Here is a 26,115-nt window from a genome sequence, read left to right on the forward strand (position 1 = left end):
AGGACCACACATCAAGAACATCCCCCATAATAAAAGGAAAAGCCAACACATAAGCAAATTCTGGTTTTAGGAATTCCCTAAATCAGACACTGAGGCTGTTCACATCAGCAGCAATACTGGGGTAGGGCTGCTCATGTGAACTGCCAGGATTGAGGCTGATCTAAGCACTGCCCCTCCGGGTAGCCCAGGAATTTTCTCTGGGCTACAACCCAGGTAGAAGGGCTAGGCATAATGTGTGAATAATGTACATTTGTACAATCTGTGCATGCATATACAATCAAACATATGTGAATAGGGCTATGCTAGTCTACACACCAGTGCTTGGATCATGGTCTTGTATTAGATGTTGTTTTTCTTATTGCTGTTCTCCTGCTTCTTTACTCATTATGTTCTAGATAAAATTTCACAGCATACTGTTCTGTTAATGGAAACCTTGGCTATTCCTTAATTTGTTGAAACACCCGTTTTCATAATGCCTCCTAGATACAGGCCTCCACAGTGTTTTGTTTTTTGGAGTGGGGGTCATCTCAAAGAATTGCTAACTTGAATTCATTTTTTTAAGGTATAGACTGAGTTCAGATGTACTGGATAAGCACAGTTTTAGCTGGCAGAGGTTGTGACTGCAGTATGCTTGAAACCACACTTACAGGCCAAAAAACTCCAGTTTGCCTTACTAAACTCCAATTGGAACCTTCGGTTATCTCTTACTAGTGCCGCCAACTGAGGTTTTGCTGTGGAAGTGTTATGCCCGAATGCTGACTCAGCTATAGCTGTGGTTTTGTTCCAAACACCTGTTCCAAACACCAATCACAGAAGTGGTGGAATGTGCCTTGGCGGCTGGGCAGTAGAGAGGGGTTTGGCTGGCCACAGTTTGGTGAATGTCTGTGGTGCAATTTGGAGTTAAGAACTGAAACCTCAGCCATGCTTAACTCCAGTTAACTTGTACGTCTGGACTGGGCCATAGTTAAAGTTCACCTTCAGCCAGACCCAATGAAGCTTATTTACTCACCCAAATTTTGGGAACATATGAAGCCACATCTTCATTTCTGAGCATCATGCGCTACTAGCTTAATCTCTTTGGGCTGAAGCTGTAGCCCCAAAGTAGTCATAATGAAAATATAATTCACAAGTATAAGTTTTTAGGGGTAGTTTGTTGGATATTTTTTTATTCCATGTGCATAGGGTACATGCAGCCATCATCATGGAGAAAAAGTAACCTTGTTGTTCAAAGGCTTGTCCCTCATTCCTTTCTTTCATATACCTTGCGCAAGTAGTCATATATCTATCGACTAAGGACATTTAGTAAATTAAGCAATTACATTCTATTTCCTACTCTCCTTGCCATCCAACATCTTTTCTAAAAGCAGTATTAAAAAAAAAAAGAAAAGAATATATCCTGTACCATTTCTTTCCTTATAAAGGACAGTGAATGTGTTAAACCCACTAGTGAAATATTTGGTGTACTGTACTCTATTGTGCTATCAAAATTACCCTAGAAGGAAGAGGCAGAGTTTTTTAATCATATCAGCTTGAGATAGATTGATACTCTTAAGATTTAAGGAGGCGGCATCTGGGGAAGAGGAAAGTATAAAATGTTGTGCATTCAATATCATACCAAGAGCCAATGTGACAGAACCCAAATCTTACAATTTTAAAACAGACTTGAAAATGTTAAAGAACATCCACAATAATTTAAAGAGCTATACGTGCAGAAGACAAAAGAGCTCCAAGCTTGTCACTTTTGGGAGGATGGAGGATTAAAACATGCTTCTCTAGGTTTAAATCAGAAGATTAATTGTTTAATGCTATCTAATTACATGTTTTAGAGTTCTACATTCACATTGTGTTCAGTGGGCATGTTTTCCTATCACCGATAATTCTCTACTGCATTGTTCCACTGCATTTCAGAAGTAACCACACTCCAGTAGCTGCACTTTATTTAAAGAGATTTCTTTATCATTTAACTTTATTACAGCAGGCACTGCCTGGACGCTGTTCGAGTGACAAGGACTATTTCCTTAATTACTGTACATTGATAATAGCATTTACTCTGGCAGCTCCAATGCTATTCAATCAAGCGAGATTCAATACAAAAAAAAGCTGATTTGCCAAAAGGAAGATTAGCATAAGTGCCTGCAGTCACATTCTATTTTTAAAGGTAAAGTTTCTTCTTGTGGGAACTTTATTAAAAGCCATAAAATGATTGCTATTCTCTACATGCTATCAGGGGTGGGGAGGTAGGGCGTAAACAAGCCAACAAAAGTCAGACGAAGAACATACCCATCACCATCACCAGTCTTAAAGTATTTGATCACATCTGATTTTCAAGACAGTGGCAGGGTGGATTTCTCATCTTACTCAGACATGAATCTTATATATTTATTGTCATGACTTTTCCTCCCCTCAATTTTGTATGGCTGTACTTAGTCATTGCTTGATTAAGTGATGACTAAGGATACTGCTTTTTAAAACTGAGACTTCTTTTTTTTGCAGTAGATTTAGCACGAGCTAGAAGTGCCGACTTCAGCGTTACGCATCTCTCTTAGCAGAAGGTTAAACAGGACATTTAAATATAATGGCAAGCTATGATGAGATCAAAGCTCAAAAAACAAATGGTAACTAGTAACAACACTGGTAAACTTCGGTTAAATTATCATGTAAGAGAAGTGAAGGATCATGACCTATTCTAATCTGGGTGCAGTAAGTGAAACTGCTAAAGGAAATGGACATTATCAAGCACATATTTTCCGTAGCTTATCCTAAACAAAAACGGCAGCCACTCCAACGTTTTACCCCTGAAGTGACTGAAAGCATGAGATAGTCATCTTTACTATTTAAAAAAAGTCTTATTGCCCACTATATACATAAAATAGCCAAAAGGTAAATTGCTCTATCCTTTATCTTTCACTTGTGGCAGTTATTGTGACATGAGATTGCAACACAGACATTACTTCCAGAAGATGAACCAGCTAAGCTATGGGGCCAGTATTCTTTGTCCATGGAATGGAGTTAATGTTTTCAACACCACATTTAGCAAGTGCAGATCTAGGCTCAGAGCCACAGTGCATTCACCCTCTTATTTTAGCTATTGCAAAGTGGACTTGACTTTGCTATTGTTTAAAGAATTTCCAAGTGGCAATATAGCTGAGACGGTGACTTGCCAGTAACAGTAGTTGTGCTGGAATATTAAAATACTCTTTATATCGATGTATACAAGGAGTGCAAGATGTTTTATGACTGGATGGAGAAGTGACAGAAAGGAAAAGGAGGAAAATGTCAGCAATGGTTATTGTTTATATTCCTCAAGAACAGTAAGATGAAAATTCTACAAATGTTTAACTCTGAATGGGAAAGAGGGACAATGATGTAAGTGTTTCTGGGGAACAATATTCTTATTCTGTTGAAGGAGGTGAGCCAAGACACTTAAGCTCCAGAGAACCTTTAACACAGGAAGCTATTTATCATAACAAGCTTGGTTGAGACTGCTCCCCATACTGAACCAATTAGAGTAGCTTATTTCGTCATACTTCATAACTTGCAATGATAGGTTTCCAAGCCTGGCACAGTGCAGTAATTGAATTTTGATCAAACACACATGGCCCATAACCCACTATGTGAAACTTTCAGAACAGTTCACAGCTTTTAAATATCCAGACAACTTGTTGCCAAAAGTACAGGATGTACTTGATGCAAGGGAGGAAAAGAACGAATGAGCTGTAACTTGGTACATCTGTAATACAACATTTTTTCTGTTTCGATTCTCTTCTTGCTTTTAAAGAGCAGTAGGGAAAAGGATGCTGAAATATCAAATCACTTCTTCCTAGCTTTCCTTCTCTCTCTCTCTCTCATTCACACTTTCCACAGTTATTGGAGAACCTGTTTTGCGTCCACAGTACTTCATGGTGCATTTACCATAAATTATGTCCATTGTTTATTATTTAACACAATAATTTAAAAGGCAAGTCACTGTCCTCCTCTTGACAGAGCTACAGTGGTTGTTAAAGCCGTTGCACATAAGCCCTAACTCCTTTTGTATGACCAGAAAGGTACATGATGAAGTGGTCTGCTACTTTTGGCTTGTACAGATTGAATTGATGAAACAGATGGTTCTATCAAATCATGTCCATTGAAGACAGCCACCTTCCATCATTTATTATTCAGGTATCTTCCTGACACTAAAATGGAGTGCATGGAGCTGAAATCTGAAAGAAATAAAAGTATGAATGTAATTCCTATCCAGTCAACAATGGGAGAGAATGTTCATAGTTTTCACTGTGAATGGATACAGTTTGTGTAGCATTTTCCTATCCCCTAGACAACCAGAGCACACTGTATCAGTAGCCTCTTTCTTCCTCCTTACAATGACACAGTCAACCACATAGACCCTCCCAAGACTGTACAACAGCTGTTCCCCATTTACAGCTTGTCCTCAGCCTTGCGTGCTCTCGCTCTTTCTTCCCCCACCCCCATTTTCCAGCTTCTTTTAGTAAGGTCATGAGCCCAGAAAGTGGTTATATGCTGTACGTGTTCTGGGGTATCCCTCCCACCAAAGTGTCACCTGTCCACTCCAGACATGTTCACTTTCATTCAGCCCTGTGTCACTTCCAATGCCTATCAACAGACTCCTGTAGTACACATTTGATGCTGCAGCCCACAGGTTGGCAGCTGGGTTAACTGAACTTGACTTTTTCTCCCTGCCATAGCATATGTCACAATTTAAACCTAAACAAGTTTAGCTACATGCATTAAATGTTGCGTAGCTTTCAAAATAAAAGCACTAACAATAATAGGCACATGTGATGTTATATATTATTGTTAAGTTCCTTGCCCTACCAACCTTTGAACCAGCAAGGAAGTAAAGCATAATAGTCCCAAACCTTCAATTTGGTACTGATGTTTGGGAAACAGGAGAGTTGAAAGCTAGGCCTTGTGCAACTTCAAGAAGCCTAGCTTATTTTAAATGAACCCCAAGCAGACAGAGACCGCTTGAGGTGACAACTGTTTGTCTGCAGCAATGTGCCACATGGACCAGCCACTGCCAAGATATGACCCCAGCAAAATATTTTGGCTGGCACTTGGCAAATACACAGAAAAATCGCATGCCAACTGATACAAAATGTTCACTGGATGGTGTTGCAGTCAAACACACATTTTCAAGCCTTCTTTGTGTTATGTGAAATGTGCTTTTACACATCTAAAGAATACAGCACATTACTCAGATACCTAAAGTTCCTATGGGTAACTACTTCAGTTGTCTCACACACTGTTTGTGGAGCAAACAGGTACATATGTAAAAAGGTATGTAGCTTAGTGGTAGCAAACATGTGTGAGACACCAGCTTCAATCCTTGGTGCTTCCAACTTAAATAATCTCAGGCAAAAGGGCTGAGAAAGAGTTCTGTGTAAGAACTTCCTTTAGAACTGCTGCCAATCAGAGCAGACAGTACTGGGGTGGATGGACCAATAATCTGATTCTCTATTACGGCAGTTTTATCTACATGCTTAGCATTGTATAAGTAGATCTGGAGAGGAAGAGCATGGTTTTTCCAATTCTCACACATGGCAAACTAATTTTCAAAATAAACTTATCCAAATTCAGAGCATAGTCCTTTCCCATGCTGCTTTTATTGGAGGTGGTGGTGTGGGGGTGGAATGCCCAGAGCAGAAGACTGAAAGAACATAATTCTAATTCAATGCAGTCGTACATAAGATTCAGCTCTAAAGCAGGATTAAAGTATCTTTTGAAGAAGTTTACAACAGAAAATTTATACAGTGGAATGTAATCAGCTAATGGAAGCTGATCTTTAAAATTCTTAAATACAGTTTAGAAACTTGAAGCATCACGCACATCTGCAGAGGCTATTAAATGATTTCCTTGCAGTCTGAAGGGTTCTGAAAGCTCTCTGTTGTATGCTGTCCTAATACCTGCAATGAATTCTAATAAAAACTTCAGCATGCACAGGGTCTCATCAGGTTTAAAGATTGCTGACTGGCATACTGCGCAGGTAATGTGTATCTAAATAGTTGGAAATAACTGTTGTGCACTTTTAAGTTGGAGCAGACCAGCACTGTTCTGCAACACTGTAGGTGATGAAGGGGCAGAGATCTGACCGTGTCACCCTGAGCCGCCACTGTGAGGAAATTCCAGAAGCATCAAAAGAGGTTCTATAGTTAGGGTGATGCAATCTCTAGAATTTTTAACATTTTGATAATAAAAGGAACAGAATCAGCTTACAAAAGAGAATTCAGAATGCACTACTAGAATAAAACCTGTTCCTTTTGCTTCATCTTGTTAAAGCTGCAGGTTGAAGGAGAATCAGGAAGAAATTCACAGTCTCAGCATAGAATAGAGCAAGCTTGAGTGCTGAGTTTGCCAATATGCCAGCTTCAACTGGCATAAGATATTCACTATGGGATTTGGCTCCACCTACAGGAAAGAGGAGGGAAAGGGGCCAACAGTGCCTTTGCCAACATCTGTACATTAAAGTCTTTCCTATCAGGGGTCGACAAATGTTGGTTTGGCTTACTATGAGGAAGGTTTAATTTAAATAAAAAACAACAACCCAACCAAGGTGCCTTTTAGCTGTTTGAAAGAGACCCCTGCCATTTCATACCTTCTCCAAAATACAGCAAAAATAAGAACACCAGGTGGGCAATAGGTATACTGCTAGCATCCTGTCTGCCAAAGGGCAAAGGCAGTTGTCCCTAGTAAGTGGATTTGTGGATGCATGTTTCAAACACTCTTAAGAGTCTGTTGCCTTATTCGCAGAATGCCTCCAACTAGGATTTGCGCACATTTAGCTATCACAAATATTGAATGGTTAGACACAAACAGAACTTCCTGTACAACCTCTTGCATAAGGTCGTATATGTGCAAATGGCAATCTCCTTGAACAACATGCATTTGGGCAATTTTTCTTTCATGACTAGCACAACTTTGTAGAGCATCACAAGCACACTAAGTCTTTTTGCTGAAAAGCAGAATATAAATATTGGTCTTATTCATAATGTGAAGCAAAGGCGAAACAAAGCAGCAGGGGAAAGTGAGGCTTTCCTGCTGCTTTCTTAGCCCCACTTCTCCCCCCCACCCCTACTATTCCAATTGTCCATGCAAGGCTTTTGTGGCTTGTTTTTAAAGCCCTGCCTCCCCTCCCCTCCAATCACTCCCCACTCCCATTGCCTGCTCCCTGTAGAAGAAAAGGAGTGCTGGCTCAACTCTGGAGCAAATTTCACAAACAAGGAGAGCAGCTAGCTACGTGGCTGCTAATATTAAGTGACTGCAGAGCTAGGAGTGTAGTGTGCATGCACATCTCGGTGTCACCCTTTTTCCCCTTTCTTGTTATGCCTGGCTGGCTCCCTCTTTAGTTGCTAATTCTTTCTTCATCCTATTTTCCCTCCTTTCCTCTCCACTCACTCTTTTCTACCTTGCTTTCTCTCACCCCTACAACTATTCCTTTCTTATTTGTTTTCTCCATTCACATTCAACTTGTTCTCTATCATGTTTACCTTTTAAAATACAGTCATCCCTCGCCAAACATGGGTTTCCCAATTGCAGATGTGAGTATCTGCAACTGGGAAATTAGGACCGGTCTCGCCAGCTCTGACCTAAGAATCTGCAGTTTGGCAAGATTTTTTTTGGAAATTTGGTGGGGGGGGGGGGGTTGTGGGGAGTTTTGGAGGTCAGGGGGCAATTTCTTCTATTTTGTGGTCCTTTTTCAACTGTGATTCCCCTAATCCCCTGTTTTCAAGGCACTCTTATTGCTTACCAACCGTAAGGTTTTCCAGGAACGGAACCCTTGTGGTTGGCGAGAGAAGCCTGTACCAGTTTCTTTCTCCTTTCCTCCACAATTCTTTTACATTCACTCACTTCTTCCCTGTGCAACAACATTACCTATCTCCTTCCTCTCTATCCCCAGTGTATTCCTTCCCCCACCAATGATTAACTTTTTAATCTTTCTTCTACTTTCTTTCCACACCCCTGTGCATCTCCCCCAGCAACCCGTCTTCTATTTTGCCATGCCAGTAGTCCCTTTACATTCCTCATGAAGAACTTGAATGGAGTGCAATGCATTTTCAAAAAATGAAAGCTTTTAAACTTTGACTTTTCTTAGAAAAAAATAATTTTCTGGGATTTCTAAGAGACTTGAATTTGTTCAAGAAGTGCTGTTCACAGAGCAATATCAAAGAGAGCCAGCACATCCTTGGATCCCTTTTTACCACTGCCTGGAATGAGGGGGATGATGCCACGATCGGGACCCCCATTCTTCCCCCTCCTCCTCTGCTCTTGAGAAGTGGAGGGACAGGAGGACCACATTAAATGATGCTCTTTGCACAGGTTAGAGTGCGATGGAAAATACTCCCCCAGGAGAGGTTCTGGGAAGGATATGGGAGAAAGGTGCATATTGGGGAGAGTGAGTAAGTGAGTGAGAGCAATACAATCACAACCCCCTCAGCCACCGGGAGGCTGAATGAGCAAACAGAGCGAGGGAGAGGAGAGGAGTCAGGGGGTTGAAAACAAGCTCACAGAAACCTTGAAAAGAGAATCAGAACAGTTGGTATAAACTAAAAAAATCAGACTGGCTGGCATAAACTAAAAAAACCCCATAAAATAGTGTTTCTTCATAGGGGCACCTATGGAATCTTACATACACTTACTCTATAGTAAACCTGTATTCAGTGGATGAACTCAAAAGAGATTTTGTGTTCAGGACTGAATCTGTTCCCCATCAGTTAGTTGGTTAAGATACACTTGCAAATGTGAAGTGGTAAAATACAATATTTCTTTCTTTCATATCTGTGATAACAGTATGCTTGTATCTATAGTGGCATATAACATGCGCGCACATTGTCTTGGTACTGCTGTCCAGAACAAAACTCATTCGGCACATAGATGGAAAAAGTTTGAGGGAACACTGGACACATACACACATCCTGTTGCAAGGCACTTTAAAAACTCACTCAAGTCTAAAAAGCAGCATGGTAGGGAGGAAAAGCAGGGTGTTTGAAAAGCTATTGTGACAAAAAGGCAAAAGTTCCAATGAATGCACATAAGCTCAGAGAAGGATGTGCTGGTTCCCAATTAATTTGCTCAACTGTGAGATTTTTGAGATTACTCCAGCGACATCATTTAAAATGAAATAAATGTAAGGCACTGTCTAGTGGATGCCACCACTTTGATAATCTGTTTTCACTGCATACACATGCAGTACAGAATTTCTAAACAGACTTTTGTAAGTTCTGTTTAAATAATCGTTTGGAGGAAGAACTACAGAAAACATACCCAACCAGAGGCAGCTTTCTGATTGGTTTGACACGAAACCTGTCACTTGTTAAACTAGAGAATATCAACTTTCTTTCATAGAATTGATTTTGATTATTAGTCAACTACAATATCCATATATCCAGGGCAAAGCACTTACCAGCAGTTTAAGGGTATCTCTGTGGCTTTCTGAATGTCTCATTAGTAATACTCAGTCTGGTAAGCCTTGCTCCATAATAATCTATAATGTAACTAGAACCATCTGATGGTCCCACGATCTAGAAGAGAAAGTATTGGTTAACATCATCTAGTACAAACAACGTATATCATGAATGATCCGCCCACCCTCTCCAAGATATAACATCTCTTGCAGAGCTATAGAAGTAGACTGCTCCAAAATGAAAGTCTACAACTTGAATTTGATTCTAAGCATTTGTGAAATGACTCAGATTGAGAAATATGTTATACTTTGATTGCCCTAGTGTTTGTTCAGTGGTGCCACTGAATTTCCTACAAGTGAATGCGCTTGAGCTTGCACTTGTTGCTTGCTTTCACGTGCTGAAAATACTGAGTAAACTCAAAAGTTCATATGTATGCAGTTACATGCAATTGCTGCAACCCTGCTAGCCTGGTCCAAAGCTGCAGTAAGAAGGTGGTAGTAGTGTAAACAATAGTAACTGTAGAACTGGGCATGTGTATACTTCCAATTCACACAGTTTTTCTTGAATTCAAACATGTTATTCCAAGGACACGTGGAATGTCCAAATGTTATTCCAAGGACACATATGTAGGAAATTTAGCGGTATAGCTGATGTACGAGCCAGCTCTTAAAGGACAAACAAGTCAAATATTTTTGCTAGGCAGCAGTCTCACCAATAACTGCGAGCCAGTTAACAAATACACAAGATCAAGATAGTTTGGAGGCTCTCCCTTTTACAGATTTCTCAACCTTAACGTATTTTCCTTTCATGTAAAATTGACCTAACTAGAAAGCTGATCCTTGCAGTACAACTTGTGTTTTTTAAAAGCACAATCTATATTTTTAATTCCTGTAGATGGATCAGGGGGATGTGTGGGGATGTGGCAAGCCACGCCCCCCACTGAAGCACCTGATTGGGCAGTGGAGATTCCATATGCAGATAGGGAAAAGGAGCCTGTGAGAGCAGAAGCACCACAGTGATTGGGCAGTAGGGATTCCATATGCAGATAGGGAGGAGGAGCCTGTGGCACTGTGGTGATTGGGCAGTGGGGATTCCATATGCAGATAAGAAGGAGGAGCCTGTGATGGTTAAGGTCAGTTGGAATGCAACTGTTACGCGTTGGAAGATGTTCTGACAGCAGCCTGAAGGGAATGAGTGGCCATGGCAGCACTGGCAGCAAGGAAGGGTCCAGTCAACCAGTGCTGCTGTTTGGGGCCTTGGAGGCCATTGTCAGAGGAGGCAGGCAGGCAAGGGACGGGCCCGGGCCTGTCAGCAGCCTCAGAGGAATGAGTGGCTGTGGTGGCAGCAGCAAGGAACGGCGAGGTTCCTGTGGGGAGAAGCAGGAGCGGGGCTCGCATGAGGCTGGGGAGGTTTCTGGGGCTTCAGCTTGGCCAATAGGTGGCAGCAAAGCTGTGGTCACGACCAAGAGGGGTGAGGAGGATGGAAGCAATGGGATGGAGGAGGAGGAGCAAGAGTGCAGCTCAGGTGAAGGTGGGAAGATCTCTGAAGGGAGGGGAGCTGTGGCAGGGGGTGAGGGGAGCAATCAAGTACTAGCACGCAGATGCTCTAGAGTGCGTGAGAGTTCCAGCATTGAAGTGGAGAGAAATAATGGCGGCGGCCAGGAGGCAGAGGGCTGGCGGGCAAAGCCCTGCCAGCCGAAAGAGGTGGGCAGACGGTAGGTAAAGCCCCGCAGGCTGGGAGGAGGTGGTGGTGGCAGGATGTCCTGGCCCGCCAGGGTGAGACAGTGGCGGCAGCGGGCCCTGGCCCGGCCGCATGGAGGATGCGGCGGCGGGCCAGCCTAGCCTGGCCAGCGGGATGGCCTGGCCTGGGGGGATGGTGGCACGGTGGAACGGCTGGTCGGCCAGCCAGAAATCTGGGTATGCTGGCATGGGGGGGGGGGGGGCGGGCGGCGGCTTGGCCCAACTAGATGCTCTGTGCCCGGGCCCACTAGTAGGCATTAAAACCTGTTTTAAACTATGACGACAGGTGCTCTAAGTTCATCTGAAACCTCAGACACATGTATACATAGGATAACAACAAGAAATTTCAAACACATTGTTATGTGCTGTTAAATCCAGCATTATGATAACATCTTCTGTAAATAGAAGGTAAGTTTATGGCAGTGTAAAACTATGTTAATACTTTCAATGACATACTAGAAAGCTATTCTCGTGAACAGCAGGAACCAAGCTAAGGGAGCCCAGCCCAGTTTCTGCAGCTTGTGAGAACCACCGGGAGCCATGTGGCTCTGGGCGGCAAGCCCGTTTACGGAGCCATCCCTTTAAACGAGGTTAACTGAGCGAGCACTCCATTAACCTCATTCAATTGATCGTGTGTCACCCGCAGCTGCTTGCAGCTGCAGCAGGCACTTGTGGGGTAGGGAGGGGGGATCCCAGGAATGCACCACGCACTCACACGGTACATTACTGGGTCTCTGAGGTATGGAGTGCCGTGCAATGGTGCTTTCCTTCACTCGACCCTGGAGCTGCAGGGAGAAACGTGGCAAGGAGCAGGAGCGCCGGAGTCCAGCCGTCCCTCATCTGGGCGGGCGATCCACCTGCCCAGCAACAGGTACGTGATGGTCTGCAGGGAGAGTGGGTCAAAGCCGCTTTACCTGCAAACCTCCTCCTGGCACTTCACATTGCTCATGTGAAGTGCCCCTAGGTCTTCTAAAGTGCTAATATACGATGCCAAGTACAGCTAGCAAGTGTAGATTTAAATCAAAGGATTTAATGCCTTGGATCCTAACCTTTTGTACTACAGCACTCCATAGCCAGAAGATCCTTCCATTCATGGAAGAAGAGTGGCACACACAAAAGAAGTCACAAGAACAGCCCTGCTGGATCAGACCAGCATCCTGTTTCACACCATGGCCCACCAGATGCCCCTGAAAAGCCCACAGGCAAGAGGTGTCGTCCTTAAGCACCCCTGCTCCTGAAAATTCTACTTAGTGCAAATTCCTTGTGTGAGTCTAAGTAGCTTTTTGAACCGTGGCCAGCATTCTGACATTTTGGACTTACCTGCATTGAAATAAGAATGAAGTCAATCAAACTACCAATTCCACAAAACCCCACCGTGCAGAACTTTAACAAACCTGTGAATAAAACAACAATTATAACATACACAGTGATATACAATTTTTAGGATGTTAAGGTAGATATCTTTCTTTTTATAACAGTTTATTACAAAAAAAGTTATTCCCTAAAATCCCCTGAAGAGTATCCTAAAAGAAAGCAGCATACACATTATTTTTTGAGTACTTCCCTGTCAGCAGTTCTGTATTATCAGTACATATACAAATATATACATTCCTAAACAGAATTTTGTAAATTCTCCAAGTGTAAAGATTCGTTCAGGAAAAGCCACTGAAAACATACCACCAGGAACACCATTCCAACTGGTCTGATATAAGACCTGCCACTCATTAAAAAAAATGCTGAGCTATTGACAGCAAATAACTGAAATCTGTTGTATGCACATACCCCATCTATATGTTTAGCCACCTACTTGCATAAGAACATGTAGAGGACATCAATACTAGGACTCTCATCCTCCAAAGTGATTAGTCGGAGGTTTCTTACACCTGAGCATTCTGCTTTAAGTAATATTTAACAAGTTCCTGACAGCCAAGACATCCTTTATTTAGGTATGTCAGAAATCCATATTAAATATAATGTATGACAAGACATGCCTCAAATAATTTAAGCATCACAGTGTTTGGATATAGTTCAATAGTTATGCTCACATTAGAGATTGTATATACATGATAGAACAGGGATACTATTCTGGAGAAAGCTCTTTCAAGGGTGGAGTGCTGGTTTTGTGGTAGTAAGCATGACTTGCCCCCTTAGCCAAGCAGGGTCTGCTCTGGTTGCATATGAATGGGAGACTTGATGTGTGAGCACTGCAAGATATTCCCCTCAGGGGATGAAGCTGCTCTGGGAAGAGCAGAAGCTTTCAAGTTCCCTCCCTGGCTTCTCCAAGATAGGACAAGATTTTATTTTATTTTTTTAAATAGGACAAGATTTTTTTTTATTGAACCAACAAACTACCAAAGTATATAGTACGTTTCCAAAGCACAATTATATACAAAGTGGTTGTTTGTACATGATATATCTACAAAGATTTACACACAAGGATTTGGAAACCCACAAGGTTATGAGGTATATGCAGGTAGTACTGTAATTTAGGGGTGGGGGATTACAAGGCACATCAGGTAATCCGGGTGGGGTGGGGGGGGCGGGTTACGTCCAACGTCCATTTCCACAATTTGTCCCATTGCTGTTTAGAAGAGATACTCTTGTCTTTTTGCACATAATCAAACAAACTTTTCCAGAAGAGATTTACTGTCTCATCTGCGTGAACCTCTTGGTCGCGTCTTCCCTCCCTATTCCTATGCACGAGCATTGCATAAATGACATACAGGTTTACTAACCTGATTACGAGAAGGGGAGCATTCCAATTCCCTAGTATGAGGGCACCCATTCCATCCCGTTTCCTTGAAGGTTTCTTTCTGGGACATTGAAAAGAGGTTCTATCGCTCAAACCCGAGGTTAGTTCTTCCCAAGTCTGTTTTTCCAGGTCAGGCCACTCTAGCAGCTTGCTTACTCGCTGCCACACTCTTTTGGCTACCACACACTCTTTTAAGAAATGTGAGTGGGTTTCCCTGAATGTTTTGCCTAGATCACTAGCTTTCTGTTTGCAGGTGATTTTAGGACACTCTTGCTTGTCCTCTGGGAGCCATGGCTTAGCCGCATTAAGTGGCAGTACTTGGTGGTATAAGCACCACCTTGTTTCCCATAAATGGAAAGGGTCTTTTTTCTCCTTAAAGAGAGCGATAGGGTGATCGGGTTGCAACAAGTACTATGAGGTGCGGTGTTTGTAGTGTTTACATTCTAAATCAGGTTTTAAAAAACCCACTTCTAGAATCTCTCCATAAATTGTTTTCCTTAGCTGCTTAACTGAGGAGGATCCTTTAAATATATCTGGTTCAACCTTCCATTTTTTAAGTGTGAATAACATATCTCTCAAGTAGTCCGGGTGTTCTCTTTTTAATACTTGTGTGATATTACCATTGAAAGATCCTTTTCCCCACCATGCTATGCCCCATGCTGACTTGCGCCAACACAGAGCGAAAAGCAAGACCCAGGTTTTTTGCAGGAGGTTGGACATATTATGGACATTCACAAAAATCCAGTTTCCAAAATTGTAGGACATGAATTCAGTTACAAAATAGGGTGTCAGGGCTGAGAAAGATTCCTGCCTGCAACCTTGGAGAAGCCACTGCCAGTCTGTGTAGACAATACTGAGTTAGATGGACCTATGATCTGACTCCGTATATAGCAGCTTCCTATGTTCCTAAGATTTCTAGCAACACTGATCGCTTTCCTAAGCACTAGAAAACTGTTTGTGGAAGATACTTGCAGCCTGTTGCTGGGTATTCTTTCCCCATGCCACATCCCACACCACTCCTAAAGATCTCCTTCAAGAGTTGCTTTTGGGGGTTCAAGGAAGCTGCAATGGGGAGGAGGGGCAGGAAAGATAGCTTGTGCTATTGAAGCAGCGTATGTCTGTATCCATCCTAGAGTTTGTCAAATATTTCAAAATTCTTGCCATAGAGTCGAACTTACATTTACATAAACAAGGTATTAATCTTCAATTTTAGGTATATTATGTTGGTACAAATCTTGAAAGAATTTCCTCCAGAATAGTCTTACTGAAGTCACTCATGGTACCATTATGTATCTACAATCTCCAGAACACTGATTGAAATCCAGATTTAAAAAGCAGCAGTGCTATGCAAGAAGCAGCAGTGCTCTTGATGGCTTCCTTCCAATCCCCAGGAATGGCTTTTGGGGAGGCTCAGGGGTGGGGAGTGGAGATTGCAATGGAGAGGACCAGAAAGATTTATTTCACTTGTGCCCTTGCATGAGCAAAAGTCTGGATCCAACTGTATATCATTATAAATTGCCTATATATATAGTCCTGTAACAGAGATGTGTATATGGGCAATACCACTAGTATTTGTATTTTAAGATGTATTTAATGCTAACAATCTGTTTGGTGCTATGTAGAACACATAATGGGATGACCTCTTTTTGGATGCTTCAAAGCCCAAGATAGATAGGACAAAAGTAAAGAATAAGAATAGCATTCAGTGCAGGAGTAGTAAACAGCTGACAAAAGCAAGGCTATGGTGATTTAGGAAAGCCTTTGTGGAACAACCTTTTCCATTTATGCTGGAGAGTTCTATGTTAGTAAATGCTGCAATAATACACTGGAGTCCCATAACTGTCCATTTGTCTGACATGTAGAAGAGTGCCTGACTTAATGGGATGGGGAATCTACTGAGAACTCCCAATGTGACACTCTGTAATCTGATAGACATGTGAAGCTCGCTACCCTTATAAAAATATGGACAAATAAATAATTAAAACCTATTTAGCCAAGCATATACAGGTTGTTCTGGTAAGAACTAATCTGCCTCCTTTCCTTTCATTATAATCTTAATAGATAATTACCATCCTCACAAGTTAGCCAACCTGAACCTTCACATGTCTGCCATCTTGAACTGGGGTGGAAGATATCATCACAAACTATGCCGTTGAGGTGGCCCTATGTGTCCCTACAGCTGTAGCAAATTTGGTTCAAATTGGCTAGGTGGTTCACAAGTTAGCCCATTTGCCCCTCCAACGTTTACACATCCGCCATAATTAATCAGGGTGGATGATGTCATCACAAACTATGCTGTTGAGGTGTCCCTATGTACCCAGTTTGGTTCATATTGGTCCAGGCATTGCGAAGTTGATAGGAAAGTAGGCTAAAAAATGCAGACACTACTACTGCCAGCAGAAGAAGCAGTTGCCATCAAAATAATTATTGGCAACAGAAACCAAAAAGTCAGGGGGAAATAGCAAAGCAACATGTGCCAACTTTTTAGTAAATACATGATTTAGGTCTCTGTAACTTTTTCTGCTGAAGTATAAATAAATGAAGTCTGAGAATGTCTTTGCACAGCAGCTTGCGTTTAGAAACATGACAGGTGCTCAACATGCCCAGGTGCCGATACTCAGCTGTGTATTTCCTGCAAACTCAACTGCCAATGAAAACTAATGAGGATCACAGCATTCTCATCACCTTGACTGTCCATGTGCTATACACCATAAAGGCTTTTCTAACATGGGATCCATTTTCTGGTGAGAGAGAAAAAAACACAGCCACATCAAATTACCAGCCTACAGGCTGCAAATATCACCCACAGAGCAAATAAGAAGAACACACCAAAGATTATCATATGTATATTCAGGTCATTTTAACTGTTTTATGTCAGGGCTAGATTATAAAAGTTGGTGCTGTTAGCCAACCAAGGAGACAGTGGGGAGGGTGGGGGGGAGAACAGAAAGGCTACTTAAAGCTTAGTGATTAGTGTATATTCCCTATCACATATGGGTAGGGGGCAGATATCATTTAGGTAATCTTTTGGTATGGTCAGAAAGCAGGGCTGGCTAAGGGTAAGTAAGAGGAACAGATTCTGGTGTGATAGCTGTGTTGGGCAAAGGAGGTGTTACAGTCCTGGCTGCTGGGCTTAATCCGTCAGGCTAGGGTGGAGAAGCCAGCACATTTACTAGGTTCCTATTCCGATTACTTTTTGATGCACAACTTCCTAGGAAGAAGATAAGGCTGTAACCAAGGATCTCTCTTGGGCAAGCTTCACAAAATGATCTGAATTATTACGCTCATGTACAAGACTTTTAAAAATACAAGATGAGTGAAGTGACTAGACTCATACTGAGTTTTGGCAATTACACACCAGCATATTCTCAGCATGAATTCAGCTTATGATTGTTGGTTTAATGTTTACTTCACATTGTGGCTATGCTCTAATATACATATAATAATCTTCGGGGTGTTCTCCTTATTTGCTCTGTGGGTGACATTTGCAGCCTGTGGGCTGGTAATTGTTTGAAATCATCTGTTAAAATGGATTATACTCTAATATTTTGAAGGGGGGAAATGGTACTCACCTAATGCAGGATATCCTAGATAAAACCTATCTGCTCCCAACCATCCAAGGAATAAAGAGAGTGCTACAGCTACTTTATAGGAATAGCCATTTCTAAAACAGAAAGGAAATATGAATGCAACTAATTTGTTAAATTACTCTTGTTAAAAGAATTTCACAGTGTTCTGCTGCCTATTTAACAATAAATTTAGCACTGGAACCTAACTGCTTTAATGTAACTGAATTTCCTTGACCAAATGGAAATCCAGTTATGCTTAAGTGCCAAGATATGCCCAGAAATACACACAGAACAAACAGTTTCAGAATCAAGACTGTTATATCATCATTTTTGAAATAATTTAAATGTAATATGAACATACAAACATTTCAAGACTTGAACAACAATTAGGACTTGGCAATTTTTCTGGTTGAGGTATAAAAAAGGTTGGTGAGACACATGTCACAAAAATACTAAGAATAATTCAATGTGACTATATTAGAGTACCTTTCCTACCTACTGTACTTTTAAAACAGTTTTCAAAACACAGTACCACAGCATGGAAACATGTTGAACCACTCCCAGATGCAACTACAGGGTTGATTATATTGGGCAATTTATACCCTGCTTTTCAACCACTGTTCCCAAAGTGGGCTACAAGAAAAAATTAAACATAACAATAAAATCACAGCAATAACAAGAGAATATTGCAACAGGGATGGATTAAAACTAGAGAGATGGCCGTAAAACAACATCTTAAGTCATAAAAGGCTTGCCTAAAAAGTTTTGACAGATCCTTTAAGAGGCCAATCTTCCAAATCAATCACACCAAACTTGGCAAACTGATTCCAGAGGTTTGGGCTGCCACTGAAAGAGTCAGTTCAGCACTGGCCAACCACCTGATAGATGGTGGGATTATAAAGGTTTTTCAGATATCAAAAGATCTGGAAGAAACAAGGAAGACAACGCTTCCTTGACTATTCTGGGTAAAGACCATAAAGGGCTTTAAAGGGAAACAAGAGGATCTTGAATTTAACCTGGAAACAAATCAGCAATCAGTAGAGCTGGTACAGAACTGGTGTTATGTGCTCCTGTGACTAATGGCAGATAATAACCGGATTGGCACATTCTGAACTAACTGAAGCTTCCAAACTGCCTTTAAGAACAATCTTATGTATAGAACATTACATCAGTCAAGTTGAGAGGGTTACCACGACATGCAACACAGTCCACAGTGTTTAGATTCCTCTTTTCCAGGAAAAGCCATACCTAGCAAATCAGGCAAAGCTGATAAAATGTGTTCATGGCCACAACCTTAAGCCAACTCTCTAGGAAAACTCAAATAAGAACCTGATATTTTGAGGAATTGTGATGCTACAAAGAGAGGCATTTCAACCACTGGAATTAGGGCTGCCCAGTACCCTCCATATCTGAATTGCATTTCAATTTATTTGCCCGCATCCAGTCCATTACCAAGCTCAGACAGGTGTCTAGTGAATGAGCTGCACCATATGAATGAGAAATAGGAAAAGAGACACTCCAAATGACACCCACATTGCTATGTAAATAGCAACATGAGAGACAGCATGGGACCCAGAGAAACGCCAAGAAATCAGAATGCAAATGAGCTCTCAAACAGAGGAACAACTCACCTTCTGGAACCTTCCAGCAATATAGGGATGGAACAACCACAGCACATTACCCCAATCCCACCAAGTCGTCTCATGGTACAGAAAGTCACCGATACCTTAAGAAAACTCAACACACCTCTCTCTCAATCTTTCTCTCTCCCCTGGCATAGGTTATCTACTGGCAATCAAAGCAGACTTGGTATCAAACTCTCACCTGAAGGACTGGAATGGATAAAGATACTTTGTATTACCCAGACGTGTCTAGAGCTGCTCAACCATGGCTGCTCAACTACTTTAGCTTGGGAATAAAGCATGGTGCTTTTGCCGAGCTCCAGGTTTACTCTTAGCTCAGTACACCTGTGCTCCCTGCTCCTCCTCATCATGTCCTCATTTTGTCCATGGAAGCTGAACAAAACGCAAACCATAGCTTCTATCATTTACTATTGTGAGCCAACATCAATGTGGGTCTAGTCAAAAACAATGTGTCAAGGGGAAAATTGAGATCCAGGTCCCAGATGGTAGCAAGGTTCATGCTCAGACCGCTGTACTCATTTTAAAATATCCCACTATAATTTCAGGTACAGTCGCACACCCAAAGAACTTACACATCACTCAACAAATGCAAAATCACAGAAAAAGGCAATTTATGTATTGGGTTCAGTATTTTACAATCACTGTAAAAAGTGATTGCTTGAATTGGGCCTGGGTTGTGGCTTGGTTAGCTTTTTCCATGTATCACAAAAACAGAAGCACAAGAAGCAACACTCAAAACAAGATACCATAATGTAGTTTTATGCATCTTTCTGCCACGTGAACTACACAGCCTTCACTGACCCTTTGAGTCCAAGTTTACTCAGTAGTGAGAAGTCGGAAACCCATGCCCAATAAACAATCCTTAGAAAACAACTAAGCTGAACATACACATGCACAAGGTATCTATATAGGCAAGTCCCTCCTCCCTCCCCTCCGAGTGTGTCCGTTGTGGCTGCAAATGGCCGCGGCAGACACACAACCAGAAAAATGAGGTTACCAGAGCGCTCGCTCCGTTAACCTCATTTAAGAGGGTGGCTAAATAAGTGGGCTTGCCACCATAGAGCCACCAGGCTTGCCCTCGAGTTCTCACAGGCGAGCAAAACTGGGCTGGCCAGTTTTGCTCACTTGTGAGAATAGCCTCAATGTGTTTTTTAGTAGCCACCAGATCATAACAAAGACATACAGAAAAATACTAAATGCCTTTTCCAATACATGAAAAGGCAAATTCCAGATTTAAACTCAATTCATTGTACAATCCAATGCACCTGGGTATAAAACGAAGTGCAAAATGAAGAATAAAGTTAAATGTTGAGCTGGTTCAGATATCACACAAAGTCAAGAATAAAACTTGGCTCTGTGTGATGTTTCAGAGCCACCGGATACTTGCCTCCTACTCCATGGGAACCTTGCATGGGAACCTAGGAAAAATTATAATTCCAACTGTGGGTAGAAGAAAACCAGGATCAGTCATGATGTCTGAACTGACCAAAACTGGCTTATTCTAACCAAAGAACCCATCATGAGACAGGTTAGTTTTACCCTACTGATGATGTGTTGTTGCAATAGTAATCCTGCTCAGTACAAAAGGAACTGCAGGTTCAGACATTTGGTGTATATGCTTGGCTGAGGAGCCAATGGGGCGAAGCTACCATCTGTGGGATTATGACTGAATGCTTCTAAGTCAGAATCCCCCCTAAACGTAAAGATACCACATTCTGAACCAAACTTCAACCTTTGAGTTCAGTTTGTGGTTTATTTTATGACTATTGACTAGAATAAGCCAGAACTGGTTGGTTTGAATGTCACAACTGACCCTGGATTGTTTCTTGCCACAACAGGAAGTAGAATTCTTCATAGGCTCTGGTATAAAGAGGAGAGAGGAACACATGTTTCTACAAGGTTAGGCATGCTTATGGCCAATGAGATCCTCTATACCAGATTGGGCTGTAAAGTAAATAAGCCAAGCCACAGGGTACAAGACTAAAATATCTAGATAGTATAGAAAGCAAGCTGATGATGGCAGGGAAGAGGAAAGAGTCCTTCTGGATTTGAATTATTGTCATCAGTCCATCAATGTGAAGCAGTTTTAAAATGAAACAGATATTACTAGCTAGTTTTACACTCTTATCTATGACAGAACCAAGGAGGAAGAAGATTGAAACACACAGGTCTGGTATGGCTGAGCATCCGCTGGCACAGGTGTTGAGGGCAGGGATGTGCCAAGAACACACCAACCCCATCACTAAAGGAAGTCCTGACATGCTGGTGGGACATCCTTTAATCAAATGAGAGGGGTGATAATCCGAACTGCTGCTCTACACATGCTCCGAAACCCTGTTTAAACAGATGAATGCCCTTCTCATGAGATTAAAGGATGTCTTGACAGTGCATGAAGACGTCCTTTAGTGATGAGCACATTCTTGCCATGTTCCTGCCTTCAACATGTGAGCTAGTGGATGCTTGTCCAAACAGGCTCATTAAAAAAAGTAAGAAGCCTGAAATATGTATATAATTTTATAATTAGCAATTATACTAGCCAATGTTAACTGCAAGTAGACTTATTATGTACTGAACACAATTATTCACTTACACATTTCGACACGCTATAGGCTTATAAAATCCAACTTCCTTTCCAGTAAACTGGGTTTCGTTCCCACTGAAATCCTTACAAGTAATATTTTGTGCTGGAAGACATGCAACTGAGGGCAAAAAATACGTCGGTTAATATTAACAACATTCTGTGTCATTACCGTAAGGTGTCAAATACAGAACACATAAAACAAAGCATACTGTTATCATAACACCACAACACATAGAAAAGTACACATATCTTTAAATACTGTAAAAATTACAGTCACACATATTAAATTTACATTCTTCATTAAAATGTGGCAGTGTATTTGAATAACTTTGAATACATTTGATTAATGTATAATTTATACTTCAGTGTATAGCCACTGATATACTAAAGTGTATTTAAAAGCTTGTATAATGTTGAATCCTCTTATGAGTTTATGTGTGACCAAGTGATTTCAGTGATTGCCAGCATGCCTATCATGGTGCATAAGAGAAGGTTCATGACCAAAGAACGTATATAACTATGCAAGTGAAGACCACCACACATGTAACCAGTTAAAAATTGTGTTGGGCCGCCTGTAGTATTAACTCCTGTAATGAGTCTGGTAGGCCATGGAAAAGAATCTCCATGTCCAGTGTTTCTGATTAAAAGAATATACATGATCAGTGAAGGGGGAAAAAGTCAAGTGTGTACAGTATAACCTTCTCATTAGTGTTTGATCAGATAACATGCAGCCTTAGGCAGTTCAAAAGCATTAGATTATAATAATCCTTACCATATGCGATATGATTTGTACAGTTCAAGGGCTCTTGCGTGTCATTGTCTATTTTAGGATCTTCACAAATGTATGTTTGATTAATTAAGGGAAACAAATGCAACTCTCACACAAGCATTCAACAATAGCAACAAAATCAATTCTTCATCTACCAAAGATTTTACAGGCACCAGTGTCCACTTTTTTCCTCTGATTTTACTCACTGAGAACAAGGGTTCAGAAACATGTAAGATGTGCAACTATCCAAGTCATCTGGATATATTACGTCTAAAAACATAATAAGAGGTCATGTAAGACAAAAACCTGCCTTTGGTTCATGTTTCTTTTCCTTTTCCCTCATCATCGCTTAGAGATGTATTAATCATTTTTATTATTTATTATTATTACATTTATATCCCGCTCTTCCTCCAAAGAGCCCAGAGCGGTGTACTACATACTTGAATTTCTCTTTCACAACAACCCTGTGAAGTAGGTTAGGCTGAGAGAGAAGTGACTGGCCCAGAGTCACCCAGCTAGTTTCATGGCTGAATGGGGATTTGAACTCGGGTCTCCTCAGTCCTAGTCCAGCACTCTAGCCACTACACCATGCTGGCTCTGATATTTACATATCAGGCGGTATAAAAATATGATAAATAAAAGTCTAGACTTGGAGTCTAGACTCTGTACAACATGTCACTTTGAGCCATGCTATATACTGCCCTGCTCACATAACTGGCTATCACCACAGAGACAATAATATCACATCATGTGTTGTGTTCCCTTAGATCAGGGGTGGGGAACCTTGGCCCTCCTGCAGATGTTGGCCTACAATTCCCATAATCCCTAGCTATTGGCCTCTGTGGCTGGAGATTATGGGAGTTGTAGTCCAAAAACTGCTGGAGGGCCAAGGTTCCCCACCCCTGCCTTAGATATTATAGGAAAGAAACACTGAGGCTATTCACAAGGGTGTGCAAAACAGGGCTAAGGGAGCCCAGCCTGGTTTTGCACGCTCGTGTGAAGCACCGGGATTGGGCCCATTCCCGGTGACTATACGGCGGCATATCCGCCTAAATAGCCTCCCTGCTAAATGAGATTAAGGGAGAGCACCCCCTTAACTTCATTTTTCTAATTGTGTGTCAGCTGTGCAGTTGCAGATCTTACACTGGAATGGCGGTGGGAGGAATCACAGCAATGCACTGCACACTCGCACGGTGCGTTATTGGGGCTCCGGGGGGCAGGGCGATGTGCAGCAGCGTGTCCTGGCACCCTGACCCCTGGAGCTGCCAGACGAGCCTCCAGTTATCTGGGCAGGTGATCTGCCCGCCCAGGGAAGCCATGGCGATCGTCTGAGGGGAAGATACGTTAAACCCTCCTTCCCCACAGACCACCCCGGAGCTTTTTACATGGATTGTGAAAAGAGCTCTATTGAGTGGCAGCAACTCTTTCAGATGTCTAGTTAACCCCGACATTCTTCAAGAAACAACATCAAGAGTGAAATAATTAAGTACACAAATACAAAGCATTTCCAACACACTTCATTTTTCCCTTCATTATGCACAACTTTCAAAGGATCTTCTTTTAGTGCCTTTAATGATTTTTCTATCAAGATCTGCGAGCTTAAAAAACACTGATAAAGCTGTACGCCTGTTGCCATTTTCTTTGTCAATAGTGCTTTGCCATCTTCTAGAGAAATAAAGTTGTTTGTAAACCACAATTACTATACTGACACTATTATTTAGAGAAGTTTATTTGATAATGATTAATTTATCTTCTTAGATGTTTATTTAATTTTTTATTGTACAAGAGGCCAATCTGGTGGTGAACAGGGAGATTAATTTACTATAGAAAGCTCCAACCAAATATCATTACTCCTTTGTTCTACAGCTACTTCTTTTTTGTGCAAATAGATTCAAAAGCACCAAAATAAGCTGAATTTCCCCTTCTGCTAAATGATGGCATTTATTTTAATGAGTAGTCCTCCCTGAATGCAACAGTCCCAAACGCAATAGGTGTTGCCCATTATTTCAAAATATCTCACATTTACAGAAGACACTACAATTTCCACATTTCAGTTTTGCTTTTGCTTTTTAATTTGACAAAGACCTCTTAGCACAAAAATAGTTACCATCAGTAGAGTAGCAGTGCAAGGTGAGCTCAGTACTCTTCCTCCATCCCCAGTTTAGGTTAGATATTTTCCACAGTCCTGGGCTACTGCTCAATTTCAGATTCTCTTGCTTGGTGGTATCACTTAAGGCAACTCCTCAATTTACTTTTTCCTGTGCTGTCTCTCTTAGCTTTTAACTTTTTACAGGCAGGGCTAATTTGCCTTTTACAGCTGTACACTAGATTCAACAGGTGTCGTTTCCCCACAGCCTAAAAATAGGATACTTCAACTTTTGATTTTTTGGCTGTCAAGCAGATCTGAAGTCATAGGAGTACTGCAAAACACCACCAAAAAAGCTATCCCTGGTCCCACCTCACCCCACTGTAATGCCCATCACCATGGTAACCAGGTACAGGTTCAGGATATTGGCCGACTCGAAGGTCTTCGCACTTCAGCGGAGAATCGCCGCCCGCCACGCACCGCGCGGTGAAACAGACCAGCCACAAGGTTCCCAAGGCCCAGAGAGGTGTCGTGGTTCCTATCTTTTTCTTGTTCCCTGACCACAGCTTCTCCTGCCAGACAGCCATATTGGAAAACAAGCCTGCTTGTCAGCTGACACCCTCGTCCTTTTTAGTAGTATTGACGGCTCTCCTGAGAGGACAGCAGCAGACATGGAGGAGGGCACAAAGACGCGGTGCTGTGTGGGGTTTTCAGGGGGAAAAGCTCGTTTGCCCTCAAGAAAGATGGCTACCGTGGCATGTATTTTCAATAGGACTGAAGGCAGAGCGCGCCCAGTTTTTCGTCAATGCTTTAAAAATCGCGAAATGAAAAGCCAGGTTCCCGTAGTAAAGATGGGTTTCTATTTGCAAGGCAATTAGAGGAAGCTCGACTGCCCTTACCTAAAATGGATCCTTTCGGGGCGGGAAAACTTGCCTTATACCGCTGCCTGCCTGCTATCTGTCTCAATATAGAAAGAGCCAAGCGGAGTAGACAAACACTGACAGTATAGTGAAATAAAGCGCGAGAGGGAGGCATAAATAGACGGCATGGGGTGGCGGGGAGGTAAAGACAGTTTACGAGATCACATCGTTAATTAATCCAGAACAATAACCACCAGGTTCCGCAGTCGCAACTTCTCATACGAATCGGAATTAGGATTGCAACGGTGTTTGTTTTTGCGTCCCTCGCCGACAGCCTTTGACGACTGTGTACAAACAATTCAGCACAGGGTTTTGATTTTGTTGTTTTGCTCATTTTCGTCTACATGACAGAAAAGCTTCAGCTGCTGAATTTCTCCTTCTCGGGTAGGTGTTGAAAGCACAGAAGCCTTACAAAAGGAGAGGAAAAGTTCGCTGGCTGGCAACCTTACTTGGAATATGCATACACGGAAACGATAGGGAAATGAACCCACCTACTTACTACTTTTAAATCAAAGGTATACAGAAGTGGAGTGCGATCTGTGATATAACTAATATGTATTAATTGGTCTGAGCATGCACCTTGAACGAAACAGGAATGGGTGGGTACTGGAGGAGCGAACCTGCGAAGGCTCCTCCC

The 26,115-nt window shown here is 41.9% G+C and overlaps 2 protein-coding genes across 13 annotated transcripts in view; one reads left to right on the forward strand and one right to left on the reverse strand.

The window, feature by feature from the left end:
• Window positions 1–1,146: 1,146 nt before the first annotated feature.
• TM2D1 (TM2 domain containing 1) lies at window positions 1,147–25,350 on the reverse strand. 3 transcript variants are annotated; one of them, XR_008305644.1, is made up of 8 exons: window positions 24,982–25,350; window positions 22,476–22,546; window positions 21,713–21,821; window positions 17,483–17,574; window positions 12,479–12,552; window positions 9,419–9,536; window positions 6,270–6,426; window positions 1,147–4,202 (listed from the first exon to the last, which is right to left on the reverse strand). XR_008305644.1 is itself a non-coding variant. In XM_053243240.1 (7 exons), the coding sequence occupies exons 1-6, from the start codon at window positions 25,143–25,145 to the stop codon at window positions 9,426–9,428; spliced, it is 621 nt and encodes a 206-aa protein (XP_053099215.1). In that variant the 5' UTR covers window positions 25,146–25,346; the 3' UTR covers window positions 1,147–4,202; window positions 9,419–9,425. The 3 variants fall into 3 exon arrangements, 1 of the variants encoding a protein (XP_053099215.1); XR_008305643.1 differs by having other exon boundaries at window positions 6,235–6,426; XM_053243240.1 differs by lacking the exon at window positions 6,270–6,426 and having other exon boundaries at window positions 24,982–25,346.
• Window positions 25,304–26,115, forward strand: part of PATJ (PATJ crumbs cell polarity complex component) — a 260,848-nt gene continuing 260,036 nt past the window's right edge. For 4 of the 10 annotated variants that reach the window (XM_053243232.1, XM_053243231.1, XM_053243227.1 and 1 more), the window contains exon 1: window positions 25,313–25,993. The gene's annotated coding sequence lies outside the window, so the exon portion shown is untranslated. Of the gene's footprint in view, window positions 25,994–26,115 lie in introns of all 10 variants that reach the window. The other 6 variants (XM_053243236.1, XM_053243235.1, XM_053243239.1 and 3 more) reach the window with 5 other exon arrangements.

Source organism: Hemicordylus capensis, chromosome 4, assembly GCF_027244095.1.
Source record: "Hemicordylus capensis ecotype Gifberg chromosome 4, rHemCap1.1.pri, whole genome shotgun sequence".
Taxonomy (NCBI): domain Eukaryota; kingdom Metazoa; phylum Chordata; class Lepidosauria; order Squamata; family Cordylidae; genus Hemicordylus; species Hemicordylus capensis.